Raw genomic sequence first — 23,856 nt, 5'->3', positions numbered from 1 at the left:
CATGAGAACTGTCTGGATGTGCCTTGAAATTTCATCAATTTCCCCTCACTGTGGCTCAGTGAAGGGAAATGCTGACCCTGCAGTACGTTAACTAAAATGCTGCTTGCCATCCTGAATGAACTGGTGGGGGCTGCTGTGGCAAGCAGGAAGGAGGGAGGGCAAAGCCTGTTGATGCTGGGATGTGGTTTAAATCCCATATCCTTGCCCCAGTGTGATGGTAGGGAGGGAAGCCTGCTTTCAGTGGTTACTGGTTTACTTAATATCCCTAGCATGGTGTTCAGCAGGTTTTGAAAATGTGCTTGCTCTCACTGTCTAAAGCTGTGGTATTCTGTGGTGGATTTGAAACATGAATGCATTCAATCCTTGCTTAACTTGTTGTACGCACTACTATGCTGCAAACATCTCTAATATCAGAGTGTGAATGTGATATTCCCTAGTAAACGTTTATGAGCAATTGATTCAGCTGAAAAAAGTGGGCGTACCGTGGAACTGTCTGTCTCATTGAAGTGTGTCATGTTACTGAAAACCACTATCTTACAGTACACTGTGCAAATTAAACCCAGTCTTCATATTTAAATTTAATATTGCTTAAAAGATAACAAGCACCACATATCAGAGAGATAGTTGTGTTAGCCTGTATTTTCAAGAATAACAAGAAGTCCTGTGCTACCTTATTAACTAACAGGTATTTTGGAGCATAAGCTTTCGTGGGTAAAGACCTGCTTTGTCAGATGCAAGAGTGGGGTGGGATGGGGTGGTGGTTCAGAGGAGTATTTAAGGAGAGGGGTCCCAGTAAAAGGAAGGGCCAGAGTTGACAAGGTCTATTCAGTCAGTGTGGAAATGGCCCATTATCAGTAGTATACATCAAGTGAGTAGAAAACAAGCCAGATCAGTTGGGGTGGGGGGGGGGGGGGCGGGATGTGGCCCATTGTCAGATTCTAATGTGGAGGTGTCAACATCCAGAGCAGAGAAACTACTTTTGTAAGGGGCCAGCTACTCCCAGTATCTGTTTAATCCTTGGTTGATGGAGTCAAATTGCAAATGAATTGAAGCTCAGAGATTTCTCTCTCCATTTTATTTTTGAAAATTTTTTGTTTTAGGACTGCTACTTTTAAATCTGTTACAGAGTGTCACAGAATCATAGAACACTAGGACTGGAAGGGACCGAGAGGCCATCGAGTCCAGCCCCCTGCCCCAATGGCAGGACCAAGTACTATCTAAACCATTCCTGATAGACATCTATCTAACCTGTTCTTAAATATCTCCAGCAATGGAGATTCCACAACCTCCCTTGGCAATTTATTCCACTGTTTGACCTCCCTGACAGTTAGGAACTTTTTCCTAATGTCCAACCTTAACCTCCCTTGCTGCAGTTTAAGCCCGTTGCCTCTTGTTCTTCTTGGTCTCTGAGGATAGAACAAGTTTTCTCCTTCCTCCTTATGGCTCCCTTTTAGATACCTGAAAACCGCTGTCATGTCTCCCCTCAATCTTCTCTTTTTCAAACTCAACAAGCCCAATTCTTTCAACCTTTTTTTATAGGTCACATTCTCTAGACCTTTAATCATTCTTGTCGCTCTTTTCTGGACCCTCTCTAGTTTCTCCACATCTTTTTTGAACTGCGGTGCCCAGAACTGGACACAATACTCCAGCTGAGGCCCAACCAGCGCAGAGTAGAGCGGAAGAATGACTTCTCGTGTCTTGTTCACAACACACCTGTTAATGCATCCCAGAATAATGTTTGCTTTTTTTTTTGCAACAGCACCACACTGTTGACTCACATTTAGCTTGTGGTCCCCATAATCTCTAGATCCCTTTCTGCTGTAGTTGCTCCTAGACAGTCTCTCCCCATTCTGTACGTGTGAAACTGATTGCTCCTTCCCAAGTGGAGCACTTTGCATTTGTCCTTATTAAACTTCATCCTGTTTACCTCCAGGGAGACTGAAGTGTTCTCCTCGAGGTTTTTGTATATTACCATTTCTGATGTCTGATTTATGTCCAGTTATTCTTTTACATAGAGACTGCCCAGTTTGGCCAATGTATGTTGAAAAATTGGAACGGGTTTGGAGTTTCACTGTCTATAAATATCTAGAGCAGGGATTCCCAAGCTATTGGCCGGGACCCAAATGTGAATCACAATTAGATTTGTTAAGGCTCACCAGAAGCTGAGAGCTGCACATGGCAGCTATCTCTATCAATAGAGAAACAACTGCACATTACAAAGAGAGCTTCTCCACCTTTCACATTCATAGTCATCGCAGGCAAGCCACTTAATAGACTCTAGCAATAATTTTTGCCCCCCACTTCTGTTCTATGTAGCTGATTTGTCCGTTTTCATTTTTTGTTTGTATCTCCCCAAGACCCTGAGTGTGAGTGTGACTGCCCCCGCCCCCTCCAGCCTCTGAGTGTGTGGTTTAAGCTGGAGGAGTTGAAGGGGGAAGAGGTTTGGGGATGAGGGTCTTTCCCCTACCACAACTCAGATCAACTATGATGATAAAATAATAATTATAATAAAACAACACTACATTTATTATCATTAATATATTTTCCCTTTTTCTACGAAATAACTACTATGAATACATAAACATGAAGGGGCGCAATTTTATATTCTTGCCTCAGGTGCAAAATTAGCTAGTCACAGCACTGCTTCCCCAACTGCCCCCCCGTCATTTTTGAATTATCTTGGGTCACCAAGTCTTCTCTAATTGTCAAAATTGGTCCATGTCTGCAAAAAGCTGGGAACCGCTGGGGGTGAAGAGATTTCTGACAGGAATGCTTTAACTAGTGGAAAGAGACACAAAATCCTAATATTGAAAACTGAAGCTAGATAAATTAAAGCTAAGAGCATAGCACTTTTTTTTAAAAAAAAGTGAGGGTAAATAACCATTAGAACAACTCCCATAGTGACACAGTGGATTTCCTGCGACATAAAGCCTTTAAATCAAGAACTGATATAAGAATTAATGTTCATCTAAAAGATACGCTAGAGCTCAAACTGAAGTCATGGGGCTGATGCCAGAACTACTGGGTTAGAGTTTCTAGCTTGTGCTGTACAGGAGGCCAGACTAGATAATTATAGCAATCAATTTCATTCTTCAAAATGTACCTATCTGAGAATATTAGAGAAGGGCGTTCTATTCCTAGCGCTGCTAAAAGTAACCTTACCCAGTCCCCCTGTTAACTTATTAGGCAAATGGAATTTACGCCGAGTCCAAAGGTAGGACTGCACAGAAATACAAGCCAAGTGTGGTATAGATGAGAATTGAACTGATGGTCTTCTGGGCGTCTAGCTCTTTGTATCTTTCCATAGACTAAACAATATTTGGTTGGAGATCTTTCTGTCTTGGTTCAGCTCAAATGGAATACATACGAAATTCTGCTTGCCAGGTGAAAGTCAGCCAATCTGTTAGCTCTTGTTTCTAATGAGTGCATCACAACTGCTCTCAAAGAAGATGGCTGATTCCTATTTCCTATGATTAGGAAACAATCTATACTGCAAACCTCATCTGAGCCAGGAAACATCTACAGAAATTCTACTGGTTGGGAATTCACCAGCCACTGACTTTTTACACCCTTAACAGGATAGCTTACACAAGAAATGTAGATTTCATTGTACCAGAAGTAGAGCTCACAAAGACAGTTTGTCTCTTTTCCCAACTCCTGTCCCTTACTCTTCCCCAAAAGGTGTGGAGTAGATTTCCTTCCTTCCTTCCTCCCTTCTTTGTGAAAGGAGGAAAGGAGTTTAGAAGGTAGAGGTCATGCAGAAATAAGCACAGTACTCTTCAGAAAACTACTGTTTGAGTGTTTTTCTGCTAAAAGTCATATAACTTAGCTGATAATTGTGCAGTATGGTACCTAAAAACTCTGAGAGCTCAGTATCGCTACTTGAACAAAAAGGATGATACTTTTTAGCCAGACTAATTAAATCAATATATCTATGTGACAACTCACAGCTGCTGGCAATCTGCAGATGGAGGCAGAGCCTCTCCTAATATTTCTCTGTGTGTGTTTCTATTTCTAAGGATCCTTGATAATGTCTCAGGGAAAATATTTTCCCCAAGAGAGACTATTAGGATGCTGCATGACCATGTGACATTTAAAATCCATGTTACATCATTAGACTAAGACGTGAGCAATATGTTTTCCATGGCAGAATATTGCCTTGCTCCCACAGGAGGCTAGAGAGAATTGTTTAAGTATCTCTGCTACACTTCTGATTCTGTTTTGGTCACAGGCAAACGCTTTCTAATGACTGTCGTGCAATTAAAGAACTTCCATACTAGTACAGGCTGCATGAATATCCTATGAAATGAGAACACTTCTGCCAACAGCAATCCAGGCTATCTGTAACTTCCTACAACTCTCTTTATTATGGAAGAACTCTATTTCAATATACATTTTTCCTTGGTAAGTCCAGTTTTTGCTTGGTCTTAAGGTTGTGCTCATGACGACAACAGAAGCCATTGAGCATAAACATTAGAATTTCAGGACAAGCATAACAGAAGGGTTTTCAAACAATCAAGTAAGAAATTTTGATACCAAGGCAATTTTTAGGAACTGAATACAAATGCTTCAGCACATTCAAAAAAATCTTTGGGTTTCCCTTCAATGGACACTTTTCTCATGTCTAATGTAGCTTTCAGGACTATTCTGATTTAAGTAACAGTGGCATAGTGCATTTCAATGAGACATTTTGTTTTGGGTGCAGCTGCCCATATTCCAAACTCGTCTTTCTTGCAACTCTGACTTGGCTACCTTTCTCTCAGTCCCTTTCACTCCCTGCGGAAGCAGTTACTTGTCAAAGATCTGACTGCCCGAGGGATGTGGGAGAAGAAGGTTGAACTGATTTAGCTCTTTGGGAACAAGTGTTTCTGTATTATATTCTAAATCCAAGGGCCACGCTGAACAGACTGAGCAGAGAGAGAATGGGCTGCTAAAAATCCTGAAAAAAAAAATCAATCACCAAGCATCTCAAGAAAACAGACTAGAGTCTGGAAGGTGTTTAATCAAGCATGGAAAGAGGCAGACACTCAAACCAACAACACATGGGATTCATACTTGAACTCAGAGAGTGACAGAGCATGGTCAAGCCTAGCGTGAATAGCTCTGTAAGTTACCTGAAGGCAGTATTTGCCAGCCAAGTGCAGCTGTACAAAGGTATTTTACAAAGATAGATCGACCTTTGTCTTGCCAGCTCTCCCCACCTTTTCATTGCCAGACCACATATAAACATGATTCCTGGCCCCAAACCATATCCTGATTGACTAATTTTTGTCTAGCTGAACAGTTTAATTCCTATTTCATTTTTAGTGTCCAGCATAACTTGAGGAAATGTAGTTACCCCTTGCCTCCACCCATTCTTAGCTTTTGCATTTTATTTTGCTGGTTTTTAATTGACATCTTCCTATCACACCACAGGTGCAGTTTTAATTAGCTACCTATCTGATTATACGAAGCCTGTAGCAGTGGACCGCTGTTTACATTTCAGCCAAATCAAGGATGAGCCAATGATTTTACTTCTTCCCTGTCTGACAAGATGAAATCCCATTTTGCTTTACTTGGTCTTCTAAGTTTTCTGAATACTATTTGTCCAATGATTCTAAGGAAGATGTTTCAGAATCATTTCTTGTCTACATGGGTGACATTAAGACCAGGAGCAATTGTTCTAAAAATACAAACAGCAATCTACAATTTAGTCTGGCTCTTAGACAACAGATGTCAACAATTCTACTTGCCCTAATCATCATCATAAATGCTTCATTGAAAGGTCCACTCCCCAAACTAAAAATAAATAATACAAGTCACAACTTGAAGTTACTAACACAAAATACTTTACCAAGGAAGAGTCCTCCTCAGAAACAGAACGTTCAGTCTTTGACCGGTCTATTCCAATTCCGGGCACATGTGACTCACTTCCTGAATTCACCAGAAAGTAAGTGTCTCCAAGAAAACAGTCATTCTCCTTAGGGTGAAGAGCACTGTTGGCAAAGGGACTTGGGTGGCAGCACCACTCCTCAACCAAAGCACTCCAGTTTTCACTTGGTAGAGGAAGAACTCTGAGAAATGTCCTGATAGAGGGGAAAAAAAGCAAGATATTTCAATCTATTACAAACTTTTCTAAGGCACCTATCTTCAGTGGGTCTGGACACAATGCAAAAAACAAACAAAAGACTACCAAACATGTGATTGCCCCTAAAACAAAGAGCTGCTTTCCCTTCCTTCAGTGAAAGGCACATGCTTATAGATGTAAAGCCCATTGGATGAATTCTGGGAAGGCAATGGTGGTAGATCATGACAAGATTTGGGAAATGCCTATATAAAACAGGTGAGTCCTCAACTATGCCCAACAGGAGAAAAGAATCAGGGTGAGCCTGATCTCCAGCAATTATGCTGCAGAACCTGGCACTGACAACTAGTAAAGTGAAAAAAATACATCCTCATGGTAGTGAAAAACAATGTGCATTTTTTAAAGAAAAAAAAAATCCTCATCTTTTACACCAGACATATATGTAACATCAATAGAGGCCTCTCTGAAGTACACATTAAGGACAGTTATGCATTTCAAAGCCCCTCCATGCTCACAGGGAGGTAATCAGACTTTGAAGCAAAACAAACAAAATAAAAAAAATACTACAGTGCTTTTGCTTGCACTGCATAATGCAACCTGAGGTTAGATTCATATTAAATTTGCACAAGTCACATCCTTTGAGATACCTTACTATATATACTATACACTTCAAAGTCAGAACACACACACTGGTGTATATGAACAATTCTATTTAGCTGATACACCTGCACACTACTTTCCTGCACACAGTTTCTGCTTTGAATACCTGGCCTATGAAAAGCAAAACTTCGTTTTTAACACCTCTCCTATTCTTCGTCTGCATGCTTGTGTGCCTACTTTAATAAGTCAAATATTGAAATACAAGAGTTGCTCTTTAAACTAATATAATAGAAACACGCATGCAGAAAAAGGGTTCTTAAAAACAAAATAATGTTATATGATATGATCCACAAACTCCAAAGCCTGACCAAAATTCTCCAGCCTCCAGTCCCCCCCACGTGTTGTGCTTCTTAAGGGGACAGATCTATCAGTGGATTCCTTTATTTGTAGGTTACATCTACACTACAGCAATCTGTCAACAGAAGTCACTGTCAGAAGAGATCTACCAGCAAAACTTCTCTTGACACATTGCATCTACACATCAAAACAGATGGAAAGAGCAATCCACTCTGTCGACAGAGAACAGCCAGAATGCCCAGCCCCTCATGACAGAATGGCTGACTGGAAGCTCTGCAAACAGGGCTGCCCACTGAACCAGAACCCCTGTCTGTTGACAAAAGGGTCCCAGAGTGTCTACACTGCACTTTTGTTAACATAATTCTATTTACAGAACTGTTATTCCTCAATGCAGATAGGAATAACAGTCGGGGAAAGTGCTCAACAATTTCAACACAATGCCTTTTGCATGTAGCTGCTCCCCAAGTTTTGTTGGACAAAACTCTGTAGTGTAGACACAGCCTTCAGTTTTGTTTGCATTTTCTAGCAAAACAGTTGTACTTGCAGCAAATTCTACACTCCTGCCAAAATAGCAAACAATGCACTGACCTTTCCACCCTCCTGTGACATTCCCTAGGTTATTTGTTGCAAGACTGAGACCATTCTTTGAGCTTCCTTGCATGTTTTACTCTCACGTCCATCTCATTCTCCTGCCTCCTATAAACAATTTATCTCCTTCCTTCAAGCCTGCACTTGCAATTCTTCCTGTTTATCATTTTGCAAATTTGTATGGACTTTTCCAAAGTTAACTCACAATCCCTGATCAGATGCTCACATATTTTTCCATCGCTGCAGTCCACCACTACCATGTCTCTCGTTATAGGAAGTCACTTAAGAGGCCAATACTTTCCTGGGTACTTCCTTGTGTCATTTGTAATCTCTTGTAGAAATGAAATAGCTCACAGGTTTCCATCTTCCCAGATAACAATAAATTTCAAATCGTGTTAGCAGCTTATCAAAATCAATATTGTCTGCAGAGGAGAGCTGAAGTATATTAAAAATCTCTAGGACCCTGAACCAGCTACAATTATATAAGGTCACTTCCTCAGCATCACCCACTCTGTCTGCATCCACTGCAGCCAAACGTAAGAAGAATTTCTGTTCGAGACAGTTCCATGGTCCCTTCACATTGCTCCTAACCTTAATACTGGTGTGCTACGTCTACGCCAGCCAAAAACTTTGAAATGGCCATGCATTCCCATCTGCTCATAGGAATAAGGGGACTTCGAAGTAGCCGGGGTCCTTTCGAAAAGGAGCCCCATCTGGATGAGCCGCGCAGCGGCGAGCTGCGTCAATGTCGAAGTGCGGCAGCTGCCCACATTCTAATGAGGCGCTGAATATGTATTTCAGCGCTTCATTAGTAGGCTTCAAAATGGCCATTTACATGGCCATTTCGAAGTTTTTGGCTAGTGTAGACATGGCCATGGTGACTCAGCCATCCTTACAAACTTTGTAGTGTACTTATGACAAGACTTGGCAAGCCAGTCAGTTGGCTGGACTATTATTTGACCTCAGTCTAATATTGTCAAGTATTCCAGCAACAATGCGTGAATGCAGACAGCATCTTTTTGATTGCATTATACCTTCATTTTTTCAGAACTTCATTGTATTGTGTTCAGCGTTTTTTCTGAGTTAAAATAACTTTTGTTAAGTAACTTTTTTTTTTTTTTAAAGCCATGCACAAGTACCTCTCTCAGGAAGAGCCTACTGGAGACCACCTCTGTTACTGTTTTAATAAATTAGTTATTTAAAATATTTATAAAACCAACAAGAAATCCTCTGACACCTTATAGACTAACAGAAGGTGCCATAAGACTTCTCATTTTTGCAGATACAGACTAACACGGCTACCTCTCTGATACTTAAATTATTTGATCACTTTTGACATTATCTGACAACAGTCAACTAATATTTGCCCAGTCAACTGACCATTAATCTTGGGCTTGTTAAATACCCAATCCAATCTTCCTTATTGCTCTCAAATCCATCAACTACTGTTCCTACATAGTGTCCTTTGCTTTACAGCATAGGGAGAGAGTTGTATTTAACAACTATATTTCTTCACGCATTAAGTAACATAAAACAGCAAAGCTTGCAGTACACTGGCACCTCTCACTCACTGTCTGATCTGTCACTGCAGTCCAGAGCTCCTACCTTGCTAACCCACACAGAGATCTATACCTCCACCACAACACCCCACAGCCCTCCTAAACAGACTATCTATTCCCCTACCTTGACCAGCCTATGCAGAAATACAGCTTTCCTATTTTCTTTGGGGCCTCATTCACTTGCGAATGGGAAGCCAGGATCTGGGCTCTTATGTGTCTCTAGAACTGGATAAATTATATTAAAATAATACAGTACTACTTCACTTTTAGAAGACTTTGAATTGATTGAGGAATGATTAACTCAAGCCCATCTAATACAACAATATGGGTGCATCTACGCTTGCATTCCTCTTTTGAAAGAGGCATGCAAATTAGGTAAATTAAAAATGCAAATGAGGTATAAATTTGCATGTTTGGCACCTCATTTGCCTATTCTAATTTCAAAAGAGCTTCTTTCGAAAGAAGAAAGCCAGTGTAGGTGCTGCTCTTTAGAAAGTAAACCCATGTTCGAAAGAATCCTTCTTCCCTTTATTTAATGGGAAGAAGGGTTGTTTTGAAGATGGGGTTTACTTTCGAAAGATCAGCATCGACACTGGCTTTCTTTAGAAAGAAGCTCTTTTGAAATTAGAATAGGCAAATGAGGTGTCAAATATGCAAATGTATACCTCATTTGCATAGCTCTTTCGAAAGAGGGATGCAAGTGTAGACACAGCCTATGGGTTTACCAGGGGTCAAGTCTCTCAATGAGACACCATGCTATTGTAAGGCTCTTCCCACACAGAGTTCTATACTGGAAGAAAACTCAGGTGTTCTTTTCTCTCTTAATTTATATAAATAACCCCCAAATTGTTGTGCAACATTATTTTTTAGAAAGTATACATTATAATCCTCTCTACTGAAAATGGATTTGCATTATAAATTTACAATTGGTTGCCTTTCAAATATGTAGCATACCCTCCCTTCTACAAAAAAATCCTCACTGAATTTAGAATATACCCTTTTTTTTTTACCAAATTAAGTAGTCAGATATTTGCTCTGCATAAATCTTGGGAATTCAGTCATAACAGTAGATGTAATGCAATAATTAAACACTATTCTGTATTAGATTTTTCAATGGCTATATAAAGCACATGTATAGCAAAAGTTATTTTTGGGCCTAATGGAAAGGACAAGTTCCTTCAAATATAATTAATGAAAACTAATTTCAATTACATTCTGCTCTGCTCTCTGAAAGCTACTCTACAATATTATCTGTAGAAAAGAAAAGAAGCGTCCTGGCAATCTTCCCTCCATTGGATAGTACAGAAGGGGCAGAGGACATGATTCTTCCTCTCTGGAGAGATGTGAGACTCATGGAAAGAATGAGGCTCTAACCTGACGGATCATCTGCAAAGACCTGCCATCCACACATCTCTGCTGCCTTCTTCCTCCTCCACAAACACTTAGGTATCACAAGCCTTCAGTCACACATCTCCTCAATGCCCTTCCTTCTTTCGAGGCCAAAGTCAGAAGCCGTATCTACATTGGCAAGTTCTTTCAAAAAAGCAGGGCCTTTTCCAAAAGAACACATGGAACGTCTACACACAAAATGCCCTCTAATTCCTTTCAAAAAATGCAGCACTTCTTCTGGAAGCCTTGTTCCGCTCCCGGACCAAGAAGAACACCTTCTTCTGAAAGAATCTTTCGGAAAAGAGTGCATGTAGATGCTCTGCAGGCCCTTTTATGGAAAGAGCAGCCCTCATGGTGCTGGGATTTTTCCCGATTCCTAGCCCATTATTTTGAAAGAGCAGGGGGCTGTGTGGAAGCCCTCTATCAAAAGAGCAGATCGATCTTTTCATCTGCTTTTTTTGTGTATGGATGCACTCTTTCTAAAGACGACCTTCTGGAAGACCATCTTTCAAAAAAAAAAAAAAAATCACTGTAGTGTAGACGCAGACGGAGAGACTTGAACCCTAACACCGTTCACTACAATACTGACTTCAGCTTGGAAATGAGGAAGGGCAAATGCCAGACAGAGTGGCAGCTATCCAGCTCCATCTTGCCACGCCCTTCCAGTGTAACCCAACCAAGCACCTAGGAGCTTCCACAGGATCCCTGAAAAGAGAAAAGCATGATGGAGAACCTCACACTCTTGATATTTTAATTCTACTTTGATCTTGTGTGCACTCAGGTGTGGAGAAGAGTGCAGGACCCATTCATATGCATACAATAAACAAATTAAAATTTGAAATAAAGTTTATTTGGAGATGGAAATGCCTGGGACAGCTTTCCACTGCAAATATAATAAATGCTACTGACAAGAATTTGACAAGCTCTTGTCATCCTTTTAATATATAAAAATAAAACACAAATTAGCCACTAAAATACTGCATAAGGAAAAGCCACAAAACTCACCATTTGGGAACACTCAAGTAAGTCATAAATCAGCGCAGCTGGATGGCAAGATAATAGAAATGGATTACATTTGAATTGACAATTTGAATATTAGAAGTGACACATACCATAAGAGACTGCAAATGTATCTGTTAGAATGTGCACATGTTCAGCTGAATGGCTCATTACAACAGCTAGACAACCCAGCAACTCTGCACTAAAGTTCACATGTCTCTGTCAACTTTCTAAGACAGAGAGATAAGGCAGACACACTTCAGAAGGTTATGGGCTGCTCAAGTCTGATAAGTTGATTTGGCCCATTTAGTAGAGTCCAGTAAAAAAAGTTCAACGCCAGATACGAGCTCTCCCAAGTTAGGAGACGTTTGAATCTGAGGTTTTGAAATCTTGGGAATGGGAGAGTGTCCTATCACCTACAAATGTTACTGTTGCAGGCTAATCCTCAATATGACAAGCTTCATCAAGTACAGGGTGCTCAGCACAATGAGTTCCACAGAAGCACACTAAGAACTACAGAAAATCTCGTCAGAAAAATTATGTTTCGTTATGACCCCATATCTTTCAAAGCATAAGCTAACTTTACCCTTTCCCTGGAGTCAAAAAAAAAAAAAAAGCTTTCCACCAACACATATTCTGGTTGCTCACACTTTAAGTATAAGTTGTTGACAAAGGAGAATTTAACGGACAGCATGAGCAAAATCAACCAGGATTCCTGAAATGCAGAAGGACACAAATATATGTGCAAGTTTACACTCATAACTGTTTATATTTCTTAAACAATCTCTTTGACTTAAAGCTTTTCTCTGAAGAATTTGCAATACAAAATACTGAAGTGCTTTATTAGTATAGGAGATACAGGCCAGTTTCCTTTTCTCTAAATATACTTATCTTTTATCTATGGATGAAAAGCCCTATACCTCAAAACACTGAAGAAGGTAAGAGGCATCATACTCATTCCACAGATGGGGCAAAAGAGGCACAAACAGATGAAATTAAATTGCCTGATACAGTGCAGACCCCCAGAAAGAGCTGAGATCCCCAAAATTTCAGTCCACTGTCCTAACTACAGAAACACATTACTTTCTAAGTAGACTGGCATGCCAAATGATATAAATAATAAAATCTGTTTCCGATAATGTAACTTTTAGCTATCTATGGTTTACATAGATAACAGGTGAAAATGCTTTTAAAAATATAACTTCTAACCTATCCCTCTTAGTATTTGAGTAACATATAACAACAGTTGATAATAAAATGTTGAGAAACATTAGGACAGGGATAGATAAGAAAGTAGAGTATATCATATTGCTGCTATATCAACCCATGGTATGTCACATCTTAGCTACTGCACAGATGTGGTTGCTCATTTAAAACAAAAACAAAAAACCAGACAAACCTAGAATTAGAAACGGTACAGAAAAGACAACACAAATGATTAGTAGGAGTATGAATTCATAGAAGGAAGGCATCTCCATATGAGGAAAGATTAATAAAACTAGGCCTTTGCAACCTGAAGGAAGAGACAACTAAGAGGAGGATATGACAGATGTCTATAAAATCATGACCGGTGTGGTGAAAGTAAACAAGAGAGGGCTATTAATTCTTTTCATAGCACAAAAACTAGAGGAAATCAAATGAAATTAGTGCGCCAGAGGATGTCATGAAGGCCAATACTATAACAGGATTCAAAAAAGAACTAGATAAATTCATAGGGACTAAGCTCATCAGGGACTATTAGCATTAATGGGCAATGATGGTATCCCTGGCCTCTGTTGCCAAAAACTGGGAATTGATAATGGAATGGATCACTTTGTAATTATGTGCTGTTTATTCCTTCTAAAGAACTTGGTATTGGCCTCTCTTGGAAAACAGAATACTGGCCTGGGTGGACCTTTGGTCTCACCCAATATGGTCATCTCTTATGCCATGCAGCATTTTATTAATACAAAGCATATAAAACTGTACTGCTTACCGTTCTTTTATTATGATTTCACCACAAGATTGACAGTAACAGATGCAACTCTTCTGTGACTTTGGACTTTCACTCAAAGTTGAAATTAATTCTACAAATATTAAAAGAGGACATAATAAACATCAGCTTCCCGTTCAATCTCCATAACTTTGCACATCATAAACATAGGGGTCTACTCATTAGCTCCAGAAAGCGGAGATTCGAACTACAAGAAAGAAGAAAAATACTGATTATTCCACACACCATATTCTTTGTACACTTAAACATTCTGCTTGCTCACAAGAGAACAGGCAAACAGAGCTGAAGGAAAACACAACCTACAGTCACAGCACTTACTATAATGTATATGTGTGTACTTGAATGGACACATTTCACTTGTGTTTCAAGCTTCATGTTACGACTGAAGTTTTATCAGGGTAAGGAGAATCCTTTTAAAGTTACACTTCTATAAAATTAAATCATAAGCCTATTAACGTTAGCTCTGCAGATCTCTGATTCTGCCATGTGACTGTGCCTCCCTTAACTTACCACATAGGTAGTTCAAAAGAACTATATCACCTGGATGACATTTTAGAATGTACACGTGCATATATACGTGTACATATATACACGCTCTCTCTCTCTCTCTCTCTCTCTCTCAAAGGACGACTGTCTCCAGTATAAGAATACCCTCTGCTGGCCAGCAAAATGAAAACACACTAAAGCCAGTTCAGACAACACTTTTTTCCAGTTATAACAGAGAACTAAATGTAATCAAAATAAAACTACAAGGGTACCATGGTGAAGAGATTAATTTGAACTCATCTAACGCATACTGCATATGCCACATTTTACATAAATGAAGACCTAATTAAAAAGGCCATAGTTAAAAATTTGAAACCTGCATGGGTGTCAGTCAGGGGCATTACATGCACACACACACAATCAAATAGTATATATGCCTATGCACAGTAATTTTGGTATGTGTACAAAATTTTGGAATTTTATACAGTTTGATGGATACAACTGGAAATTTTTAACTTTTGAAAACTCAGCATTATAAATACATTGTGTCTGGGTCTACATTAGAGAGTTTTGTTGACAGAAGGGGCCCTCTGTCAACTTAACTCAGGGAGTGTCTACACACAAAGCATTCTGTTGACAGAGTCTCGACAGAACTCTGCATTTGCCTTGACCATATTGTATCTCAAAAACGAGGCATAACAATCTCTGGACAAAGTACTGTTGACAGAAATACTATGTAGACACTTCTGTCGACAGATGCTTCTCGTGTAAACATGGCCTAAAGTCTTACATGCAAACTGAGTATCTGTGCATTGTAATACAAATATTTAAAAATACTTGATTGTGTGGGTGTGTTTCTATTCAGCCAGCTTATCCATATAAATGCAAGTCTCAGATTTTTCCATCAGTGCAACTTCAGGTTGAAACTTTGGTTCATGTTTACTTCTGCATCACATTAAGTTACTCCTATTAATAAATTACAATATTTTTATCTAACCCCATTGTTAAAACAGATGTACAAAGGGCTTGTCTACACTAAAGTAAGGTGTTGGGAGATTATTAACGAAGTGCTGCACTGCATATGCAGCAATTCCTTAAGCTAATTCTCCCCTGCAGCAACCCTGAAGTGTTAAACTTTGACGTGCCAGCTCCCATGCAAACACAATTAAGCCGCCAGTATTTCAAAGTGCCTGGGCAAAATTTTGAGGAGTAAAGGGACTCTGAAGTTGTCCAGGCACTTCCAAGTACTGGCGGGTTAGCGAGATGGAACTTCGAGGTTTAACACTTCATTAAGCTAATTCTCCACCACAGCAACTCTGAAGTGCTGCATAGGCACAGAACTCCATTTTTTTACCTGTATAAAAGCGTCCAGTCTTATAACCACCATATATGCAGCGGATGCTACTATTAGTAGTAGCATTTGTTTTTAATTTAAAAAAATAAGACTGATATGATCCTGAATTCAGTGTGAGATGTGTCTTCCCATTATACGTCCTGTGAAATATGCCTGTGTGTTTCATTTTAGCTATCAGATACAATATATGAAATAGAAGGAAAAAGACCAATTTGTCATACCTCACCATTATAACACTTGTAACTAAGAAATTAGCATCCAGCTGGTTAGAAAACAAAATGTATGGATCTGCTTTACCATTTTGAAAGTGCTGTATAGTTAGTTTCATTATTTTAAATAGTGTTATTTAATTACTGAAACATTGAATATGGCCATCCACTGTAATGACATATGGGACAGCAATATAAGACAGTGATTTTAACAAAAAAGTGATTAGTGACATCTCAGGCTGGCATGAATTAGATTTTGCACTTTCTTGCTCTCTTTTTTGCTCCCACTCATAGCCTGAAATTCACAATCAGATGGTGAATTAAGAGTGAACATTGCAAAACAAGGTTTTACCCACAACTGTAGATCTTCGTTTTTTATTCACTTTTTTGTTACTCTATTCTGTATTTTTGTCTTTGAAAATTTGGAGCAGGATTTTGTGTTAATCAAGCAGAGTTCTGGGGGAGTCAATTCCTATTTAATGTTAATTAAAAACTATAAAAAACAAAAGAAGGAAGTACTGTATATCATGAAACCCAGTTAACGTTATCACCTCCTTCTCCCATGTAGTGGAAAAAAATTCTCAGATTCTTTAAACACAAATTATGTTTCCTAAAACAAAGGCCTTGATATTCTTCTCAACAAATTCAGCATAAAGAGTCTACAACAAATGAAAACAAAATAACCGATCATGCTCACTTGTATTTGAATCTGCTTCAACTTGCAGCCTCACATGTAAACCATCTCCAGGTATATACTGTAGTCCTCGACACGAAGAAGGAACAATCCTGACCTCTGCAGGAATGCTGATTATTTTACAGGCTTGACAGCTTTTTATTTCTAATGATCGTGGAGCCACGGCAATATCCACTGGCAAATTTCCTGTTTTTGTTTCACTATGGATTTAAAACACATATATATTTGTTTCAAAGAAAAAGAAAGCTTTACAGTGAGGGTTAAGTCATATAAACAAGTCAAAATTTATAAGCAAACTAGAATTCTCTCAAAGTTGAAATGCTTCTGACCTTTATTTACTTAAATTTTGTGGCTGTGGATGATGCAATTTTTGTTGAGTCCAACACTGAGAAATGCATAAGGCTTAAAAACAAAATTAATGCATGCTTTTCTGCAACCTACAAATATTTGTCCCCAAATTAGTACACAAAAAGTTACTGATGGGAAATAAAAATAATGTAACTGTTTTTTTTAAACTTAAGACCATGAAACAAAATAGAAGGAAAACCATTTCAACTGTTTGTCAAAAACTTCAGTCAAACATCAGGATCAAAAGTACACAAAAATGAGAGCTAGTAAGATGTTTACATACGAAAAAGATAATGCAGGACAGGGGCCACTATGTCTATAACTAAATTGCCCAACCTTGTTCGCATTTAAAATCACTAGCAAAATTCCCACAAAAGTGCACATGGATAGCAGGGTGTCCAAAGAATATGAACCTCAATTCCTTGCACTCATAAAATTCCCACTGAACTCTCAGAATAGATTAAAACTTTAAGAGGTAATGGATCAGGTCCTGAAGTTAACAGTTGCATGTTCCCAGATCACACTGACAAGGAAGCAGAAAAATAGTCCTTTGTTAATTAAAATAAACCAATACGTTCAAATGCAGAAATTGTATTTTGCAAAAATCACAAATGAAAAAAAGTCACTTTTAATACTTTCAGTATAGGTTTGTCCTGCCTTTGAAATTAACAAGACCTACTTTTTCCATAGCAAGTAGTTTGACACAGTATTATTACATATGCAATAGATTTTGCCGACTTCCACAGTCGAGGTATTGAATGTCACAAATCATGTAGAATGCCCACATACTGAATTTTGACAAATTTACATATGTTATTGTTACTGATGACTTCTGTATTTGTTGAAGGAGGAGAAGACCTACAAGCAAGTTTTTTTTGTGCAACAAAGAATATATGAAAGGGAATCTGATAAATACCTCAACAAATACAGTGACATTGGTTAAATATTTTTCAGGTGACATGCAATGTTTTTTAAGACTAGAAATTACCTCCACAGTAAGATGAGAAAGTATTACTACTTTGTGAGACGACTCGGTGCTGGGATACCAGCTGTGCATGCACAAGAGGAAAGAGGAAGGTCTATGCTTAAGTAACCACCAGTCAAGCAACACAATGGTCGCTGGGTGCACCAAAAAGCCAATAAGAGTTTGGGAACAGGTTCTTGTCACCTAAGCGGATGCACCCGAAAATCCCCAGAACCCCAGCCGCTGCAAGAACCAGGCTAGCAGACACCCTGTCCCCCCAAAGCCCGCGAGCAGAAGCTACGGAACGGGCCCGACTAGTGAGCAGGTAAGAGGCTCTGCCCCACGCCGCTAGAGGGGAGCGGCCAGAGCCCCCCACAATACCGGATAATCAGCAGCCCGCTCTGCATCTTCCGCCGGATTTCCAAGAAAACGGACTCCATGTGGGCGCCGCGTGAAGCTCTCTGCCCGGTCCCTTTATGGCACGGCCCTGGAGCTCACGCAGGCAGCTCCCAGTCAAGCTGCCCGCCTGGGGAACCCGCGTGGCGCGGGGAGCGTCGGAACCCCGCCCAGGAAGCATCTTTCCTGGACGAAAGGGCAAGAGCAGAGCTCGCCGCCGCCGCTCCCGCCTCGCACAGCGCCCTCTGGAAGTGCAGCGACCGCCCTGCAGGCAGCGCGGAGATCAGAACCTCCCAGTGCCCCATCCCAATGAGAGAGCGTCCTCCCTGGGGTCAGCTGAGTGCTGCCAGAGAGCCATCTGCTGCAAGCCCAGAACAGCCACTGCTCGGCTAGGTGCTCCTTCACCCCGGTATCCTAATGACCCTGCTTAGGAAGAAAGGGCTTACAGGAATTGAACTTGTGCTTGTGGTGTCCATATCACTTTTGCAGTGCCAGGGAAATGTTTTATAAACACAATTGAATCCCAAGTTGCTTTTAAGGACATTGGGTGAAGAAGGAAAGGATATTTTCCCCCCTCTGCTTACTATTTTATGGAAACTTTGCATAGGTGATGTTTTAAAGAACGGCCATCCTAGGTCAGACCAAAGAGCCATTTAACCCAGTATCCTGACTTGCAACCGGCATCTAATCCCAAGTACCCCAGAGACAATGAAAAGAACAGGTAAGCATGGAGTGATCCTCCCACTGTTGCCCATTCCTAGGCTAAAGCCTACTGATAGACCTATCCTGCATGAATTTTCTTAAAGCACTGGCTCCTGGAGAGTCCTAGCCTAATGCCTGGATTTTATAAGTGCTTGTATATATATGTAATGTTGTGCATGAACCCTGAATGTTTGCAGAAGTGGGGCCTTACACAGTTAGAAAGAATTATCTCCAAAATGCAGCCAACCTTCGTATGAAATGTCTAATAGCAGTCAGAAACTACAAAAGAATCTGATAATTCATTCCTCGATTTAAACTGCAAGGCAATCTGAATATAAATTGTTAATTACTTAAAACTGAATTTAAATCCCAATCTTACAACTGACCCTGAGGATGGAGCTCTGCATTCCTGTGGAGCACCTCTGGACGATTTAAATGCTTCCACCTCGAGTTACTTGCAGGCCAGGACCCAAGATTAAGAATTAGCTCTCCAACTGATTTTTGTCTTACTATAGCAAATGAACAATGAATATCAATTGCTGCTTAAATGAGTGTTTTGATGTCTATTTTGTGCCAATATTGGACAGACTTCTAACTCCCTTAGACAAAGACTTAATGGGCACACAATAGACATCAAAACACTCCAGATCCACAAACCAGTTAGTCAACGTTTTAATGGTATGGGGCATTTTGTTAATGACTTAAGAGTATGTGTGTTACTGAAAAAAATTTTTCGCACCTCTATTCAAAGAGAAACAGCTTGAGCTGGCTTTTATATTCAAATTCAGCACATTAACACATAGTTTGAACCGGGATGGGAATTTTCTGAGTCACTGTAGGGGCTCCTCTGCATACTTGGCTTAATCTAATTCTTGACCTACCCCTCCGCCCCCAATTTGCTCATGTTGATCATTTTTTTCTGATTTGTCCTCCTTGATCGCTGTTTTTGGTTTTCTGTGCCTTAAATATTGTCTGTTCTGGTCTGGCTATGGTCTGAAGAAGTGGGTCTGTCCCATGAAAGCTCACCTAATAAATTATTTTGCTAGTCTCTAAAGTGCTACTTGACTGCTTTTTGTTTTGATAGTATATAGACTAGCACGGCTCCCTCTCTGTTACTACACACCTATAAGGTTATTCATGTATACAAGTACCTGCAGTATTGGAACAGTAGTCCTCTGGGTGCTCCATTTCAACCACAGCACTAATTTTAAAGAGACTAAGACCAAAAAGGACTAATAGTAGACTTTCTGTGTTGCACAAGCCATTACATTTCACCTATCATCCATGTATTGGTCTCAAAGACTTGTTAAATAGCCTATGTTTAGCTAAAGCATATCTTTCTGAAATAGATCAACATTGGTTTTTGCTATGCCTTTCTCCACTCTTGGGTGCCTGATATTGCTTTCTGATGAAGATACTTCTACACCACAATGAAGTTACATCTCAGTCTTATTTTATATAAACTAAACATATTGTGGTCTTTAAGCGTCTCATGGTAAGTCATTTCCTCTAGTTCTCAAGTTAACTTTATCTCTGTTTTCTACATCCCCTCAAATTTTTCAACATCTTATTTAAAATGTAGACAGAGAGGCTGACAGATTTGTCAGGCCCCGGGACTAGCCTCCCCCAGGCAGTCCTCAGCATCATCCCCAGAATGCTGTGCTTCCCCTAGGCAGCCATCAGCACTGCTGAGAGTGCACCACCGAGCGCTCTGGCGATGCTTTAAAGGGCCCAGGGCAAAGGACTGTTTTGCTCTCCACCCGTGGACGGGCCTGAATGTACACTGTATTTCTGTATTTGCTTCACTAGTGCCATATACTGTACATAAACTCCGGCACTCTGCCTCTGCATCCAAACTGGATGAATAATAAAAGGATGAGTAGGTCAAAGTAAATTTAATTTCAAATGCAGGTGAGTTGACAGCTACTGGGAATATAATTAATAAAACAGTATTTCAAAATCTGTTTTACTGTCTTTGGGGGAAAAGGGTAATCCAAAAGCGAAACTCAGATTTTCACCCTCTGTGTTATTTTCTTAATGATTTGTCAAGAACCAAGTCTCACAGGTACAAAACCTGATTGGTACATGTCACCCATCTATATAAATGTTTTGCACAAAGCAGTATTGGTGTAAGGATTCTGTTTGATCTATGATCTGTGTGCCCCCCACACCCCAACCCATGGCCAGCAGCAGGTCCCCGTCCCAGGCCAACAGTGGCTCTGCTCCCAGCCTGTGGGTCTGCCTGCCACACTTAATGTTGCCAGACCAGAGAATCGTCCACTAACACCCTGTCTCTACTTATGCTACATTGATGACATCTTCATCATCTGGACCCATGGGAAGGAGACTCTGGAGGAATTTCACCGGGACTTCAACAACTTTCACCCCAACATCAAACTCAGCCTGGAACAGTCCACACACGAGATCCACTTCCTGGACACCACAGTGCTAATACACGATGGCCACATCAATACCACCCTGTACTGTAAACCCACTGACCACTACGCCTACCTTCATGCCTCCAGCTTCCATCCCAGACACACCACACGATCCATTGTCTACAGCCAAGCACCAAGATATAACCGCATTTGCTCCAACCCTCTGACAGAGACAAACACCTACAGGATCTCTACCAGGCATTCTTGAAACTGCAATACCCACCTGAGGAAGTGAAAAAACAGATCAACAGAGCCAGACGTGTGCCACGAAGCCTCTTACTACAGGACAAGCCCAAGAGAGAACCCAACAGAACACCACTAGCCATCACCTACAATCCTCAGCTAAAACCTCTACAGCGCATCATCAGGGATTTACAACCCATCCTGGACAATGATCCCCCACTTTCACAGGCCTTGGGAGGCAGACCAGCCCTTGCCCACAGACAACCTGCCAACCTGAAGCAAATCCTAACCAGCAACTATACACCGCACCACAGTCACTCTAACTCAGGGACCCATCCATGCAACAAACCTCGTTGCCAGCTCTGCCCACATATCTACACCAGCAACACCATTACAGGACCTAACCAGATCAGCCACACCATCGTGGGTTCATTCAGCTGCACATCTACCAATATAATTTATGCCATCATGTGCCAGCAATGCCCCTCTGCTATATATATCGGACAAACTGGACAGTCTCTACGTAAAAGAATAAACGCACACAAATCAGATGTCAGAAATGGCAATATACAAAAACCCGTAGGAGAGCACTTCAATCTCCCAGGCCACACAGTAGCAGACTTAAAAGTAGCTATCCTACAGCAAAGAAATTTCAGGACCAGACTCCAAAGAGAAATTTCTGAGCTACAATTCATCTGCAAATTTGACGCCCTCAGCTCAGGCTTAAACAAAGACTGCGAATGGCTGGCTAAATACAAAAGCAGTTTCCCCTCCCTTGGTGTTCACACCTCCAGATCAACTGCTGGTAGTAAGCCTAACCCTTGCCAACTGAGCTAACCTTGTTATCCCCACCCTTGCTCTGGCTTATTTATACCTGGCCCTGCAGATTTCCAAGACCAGCATCTGATGAAGTGAGTCTGTGCTCACGAAAGCTCATGCTCAAAACTTTTCTGTTAGTCTATAAGGTGCCACAGGTCCCTTCGTTGCTGTATCTTAATTTAGTTATTCATGTAGCTGTTTGAAAGTAGGACTATTAGGCCATGTCTATACTGACAGCACAGCGCTGCTGCTGGCAGTGCTATGCTAATGACAGTTCAAGAAATTGCAAATGGTGTTTGCAAACTCACACGGCTAACTAGAATAGCCGCATGAGATTTCACTGTCAGCAGAGGGGGTGCTGGGAGTACAGAGGACATGTGGATGTGCCTCTGCCAGCTAACCATGCTCTGTTGCCAGTCCCTTATGCCAGAAAAATATACACACCTCCCTACACAAACAGACACAAATGCATACATGCGTGCTTGGACACACCTGGCTACACAAACACACATCACTCATTTTCTTACAAACACTGCATAGCCAGATGTCCCATACATGAACCCACAAAAGGAAAAACTGTCTTGTAGCACTTTAAAGACTAAGAAAAGGATGTATTAGGTGATGAGCTTTCATGGGACAGACCCACTTCTTCCCAAACCAAAGCCCATTATACCACTGAGCACATATAAACATCCTTCCCCGGCACAGGCACCCATCCTGCCCACACACAAGGCACACTGCAGACCGCTCTTACGCACACAGTAACACGTTCTCTCGCACATGCGCGCTCGCCTCGCGCCCCAGGGAACAGAGCGCTGCGCTGCCAGAAGCCCGGCAGGGGGCGCTGTGGCGCAGGCGGACCGAACGGAAGGGGGAAAGGAAACGGGAAGCTGCGCTGCATGCTGGGAGCTGTCAGTGACCGCTCCGGTGTGTTCCGCTATCCGGCTCTTCCGGCTCTCGTCGCCCAGGTAACCAGCCCCCTGCCCCAGCCGCGATACCGGCCTTTGGCACCCCGCCCCACTCTCGCTTGCCGGCTCCCGGCTCGGGGCGCGTATGAGCTGGAGGCCCCGGCGGCCTCTCCCTGGCCCTGCTCCCGCCAGCCCAGAGGGCGCTGGTTACGGAGTGGGCTGGGGGAACCTCCAGACATTGTCCTAGGGCCTATGCTACTGTCCCTTGGGCCTCCCCTCTCCCGTCTCCACACCCTAATCCTCCCTGACCTGGGTGATTTCCCGTTCCTTCCTGCTGTCCTCGGATGCTCCTCCGAGCCCCTCTGCCGCCCTCCGCTCCGCACCCTGACTCTTCCCTCCGCGTTGGCTGCCCATCCCCCTTCTGCATTATATCCTGACCCTCTCTGGGCCCCACTGTCGCCGCCTTTCCCTTGCGCCATGGCCTCCTCCCTGCAATCTACACCCCGACCAGGCCCCTTCAACTGCTCTTCCCCTGTCATGGGGGGTCCCTTTATGTTTCCACCGCTGCCTGGATATCACCAGAGTAGATATCTAAGAGTAAATGGGAGAAGGGAAGAAATCCAAAATAATGGAATAATCTTTGGAGGGGCTCCCTGAAGCCTTGTATGATTTGTGAATTATCTGCGTTTCTCCCACCTCCCCGCCCCCCCCCCACTATTGCAATTGCTGAGGTCAACTAAGGTACTTATTTTGTTAGTTGCTTGATTTGCCAGTTGCACTGTGTTGAGGGTAGGATGCCCACCAGA

The 23,856-nt window shown here is 41.4% G+C and overlaps 2 protein-coding genes across 9 annotated transcripts in view; one reads left to right on the top strand and one right to left on the bottom strand.

Moving 5' to 3' along the window:
* UBE3D (ubiquitin protein ligase E3D) overlaps positions 1-18,137 on the bottom strand; it is a 135,435-nt gene extending 117,298 nt beyond the window's left edge. For all 3 annotated transcript variants that reach the window (XM_074990973.1, XM_074990972.1, XM_074990971.1), the window contains exons 1-4: positions 17,986-18,137; positions 16,296-16,492; positions 13,532-13,622; positions 5,834-6,065 (exon numbers count right to left, since the gene is read on the bottom strand). In XM_074990973.1, coding sequence (XP_074847074.1) covers positions 5,834-6,065; positions 13,532-13,622; positions 16,296-16,492; positions 17,986-18,044 — 579 coding nt within the window. In that variant the 5' untranslated portion in view covers positions 18,045-18,137. The remainder of the gene's footprint in view (positions 1-5,833; positions 6,066-13,531; positions 13,623-16,295; positions 16,493-17,985) is intronic.
* Positions 18,138-23,034: 4,897 nt separating this feature from the next.
* DOP1A (DOP1 leucine zipper like protein A) overlaps positions 23,035-23,856 on the top strand; it is a 118,740-nt gene continuing 117,918 nt past the window's right edge. For all 6 annotated transcript variants that reach the window (XR_012645089.1, XM_074990960.1, XM_074990959.1 and 3 more), the window contains exon 1: positions 23,035-23,110. The gene's annotated coding sequence lies outside the window, so the exon portion shown is untranslated. The remainder of the gene's footprint in view (positions 23,111-23,856) is intronic.

The sequence above is a fragment of the Carettochelys insculpta genome, chromosome 3 (genome assembly GCF_033958435.1).
Source record: "Carettochelys insculpta isolate YL-2023 chromosome 3, ASM3395843v1, whole genome shotgun sequence".
NCBI classification, from domain to species: Eukaryota; Metazoa; Chordata; order Testudines; family Carettochelyidae; genus Carettochelys; species Carettochelys insculpta.
The sequence above is the reverse complement of the archived record's forward strand: the minus strand, read 5'-3'. Positions and strand labels throughout refer to the sequence as shown.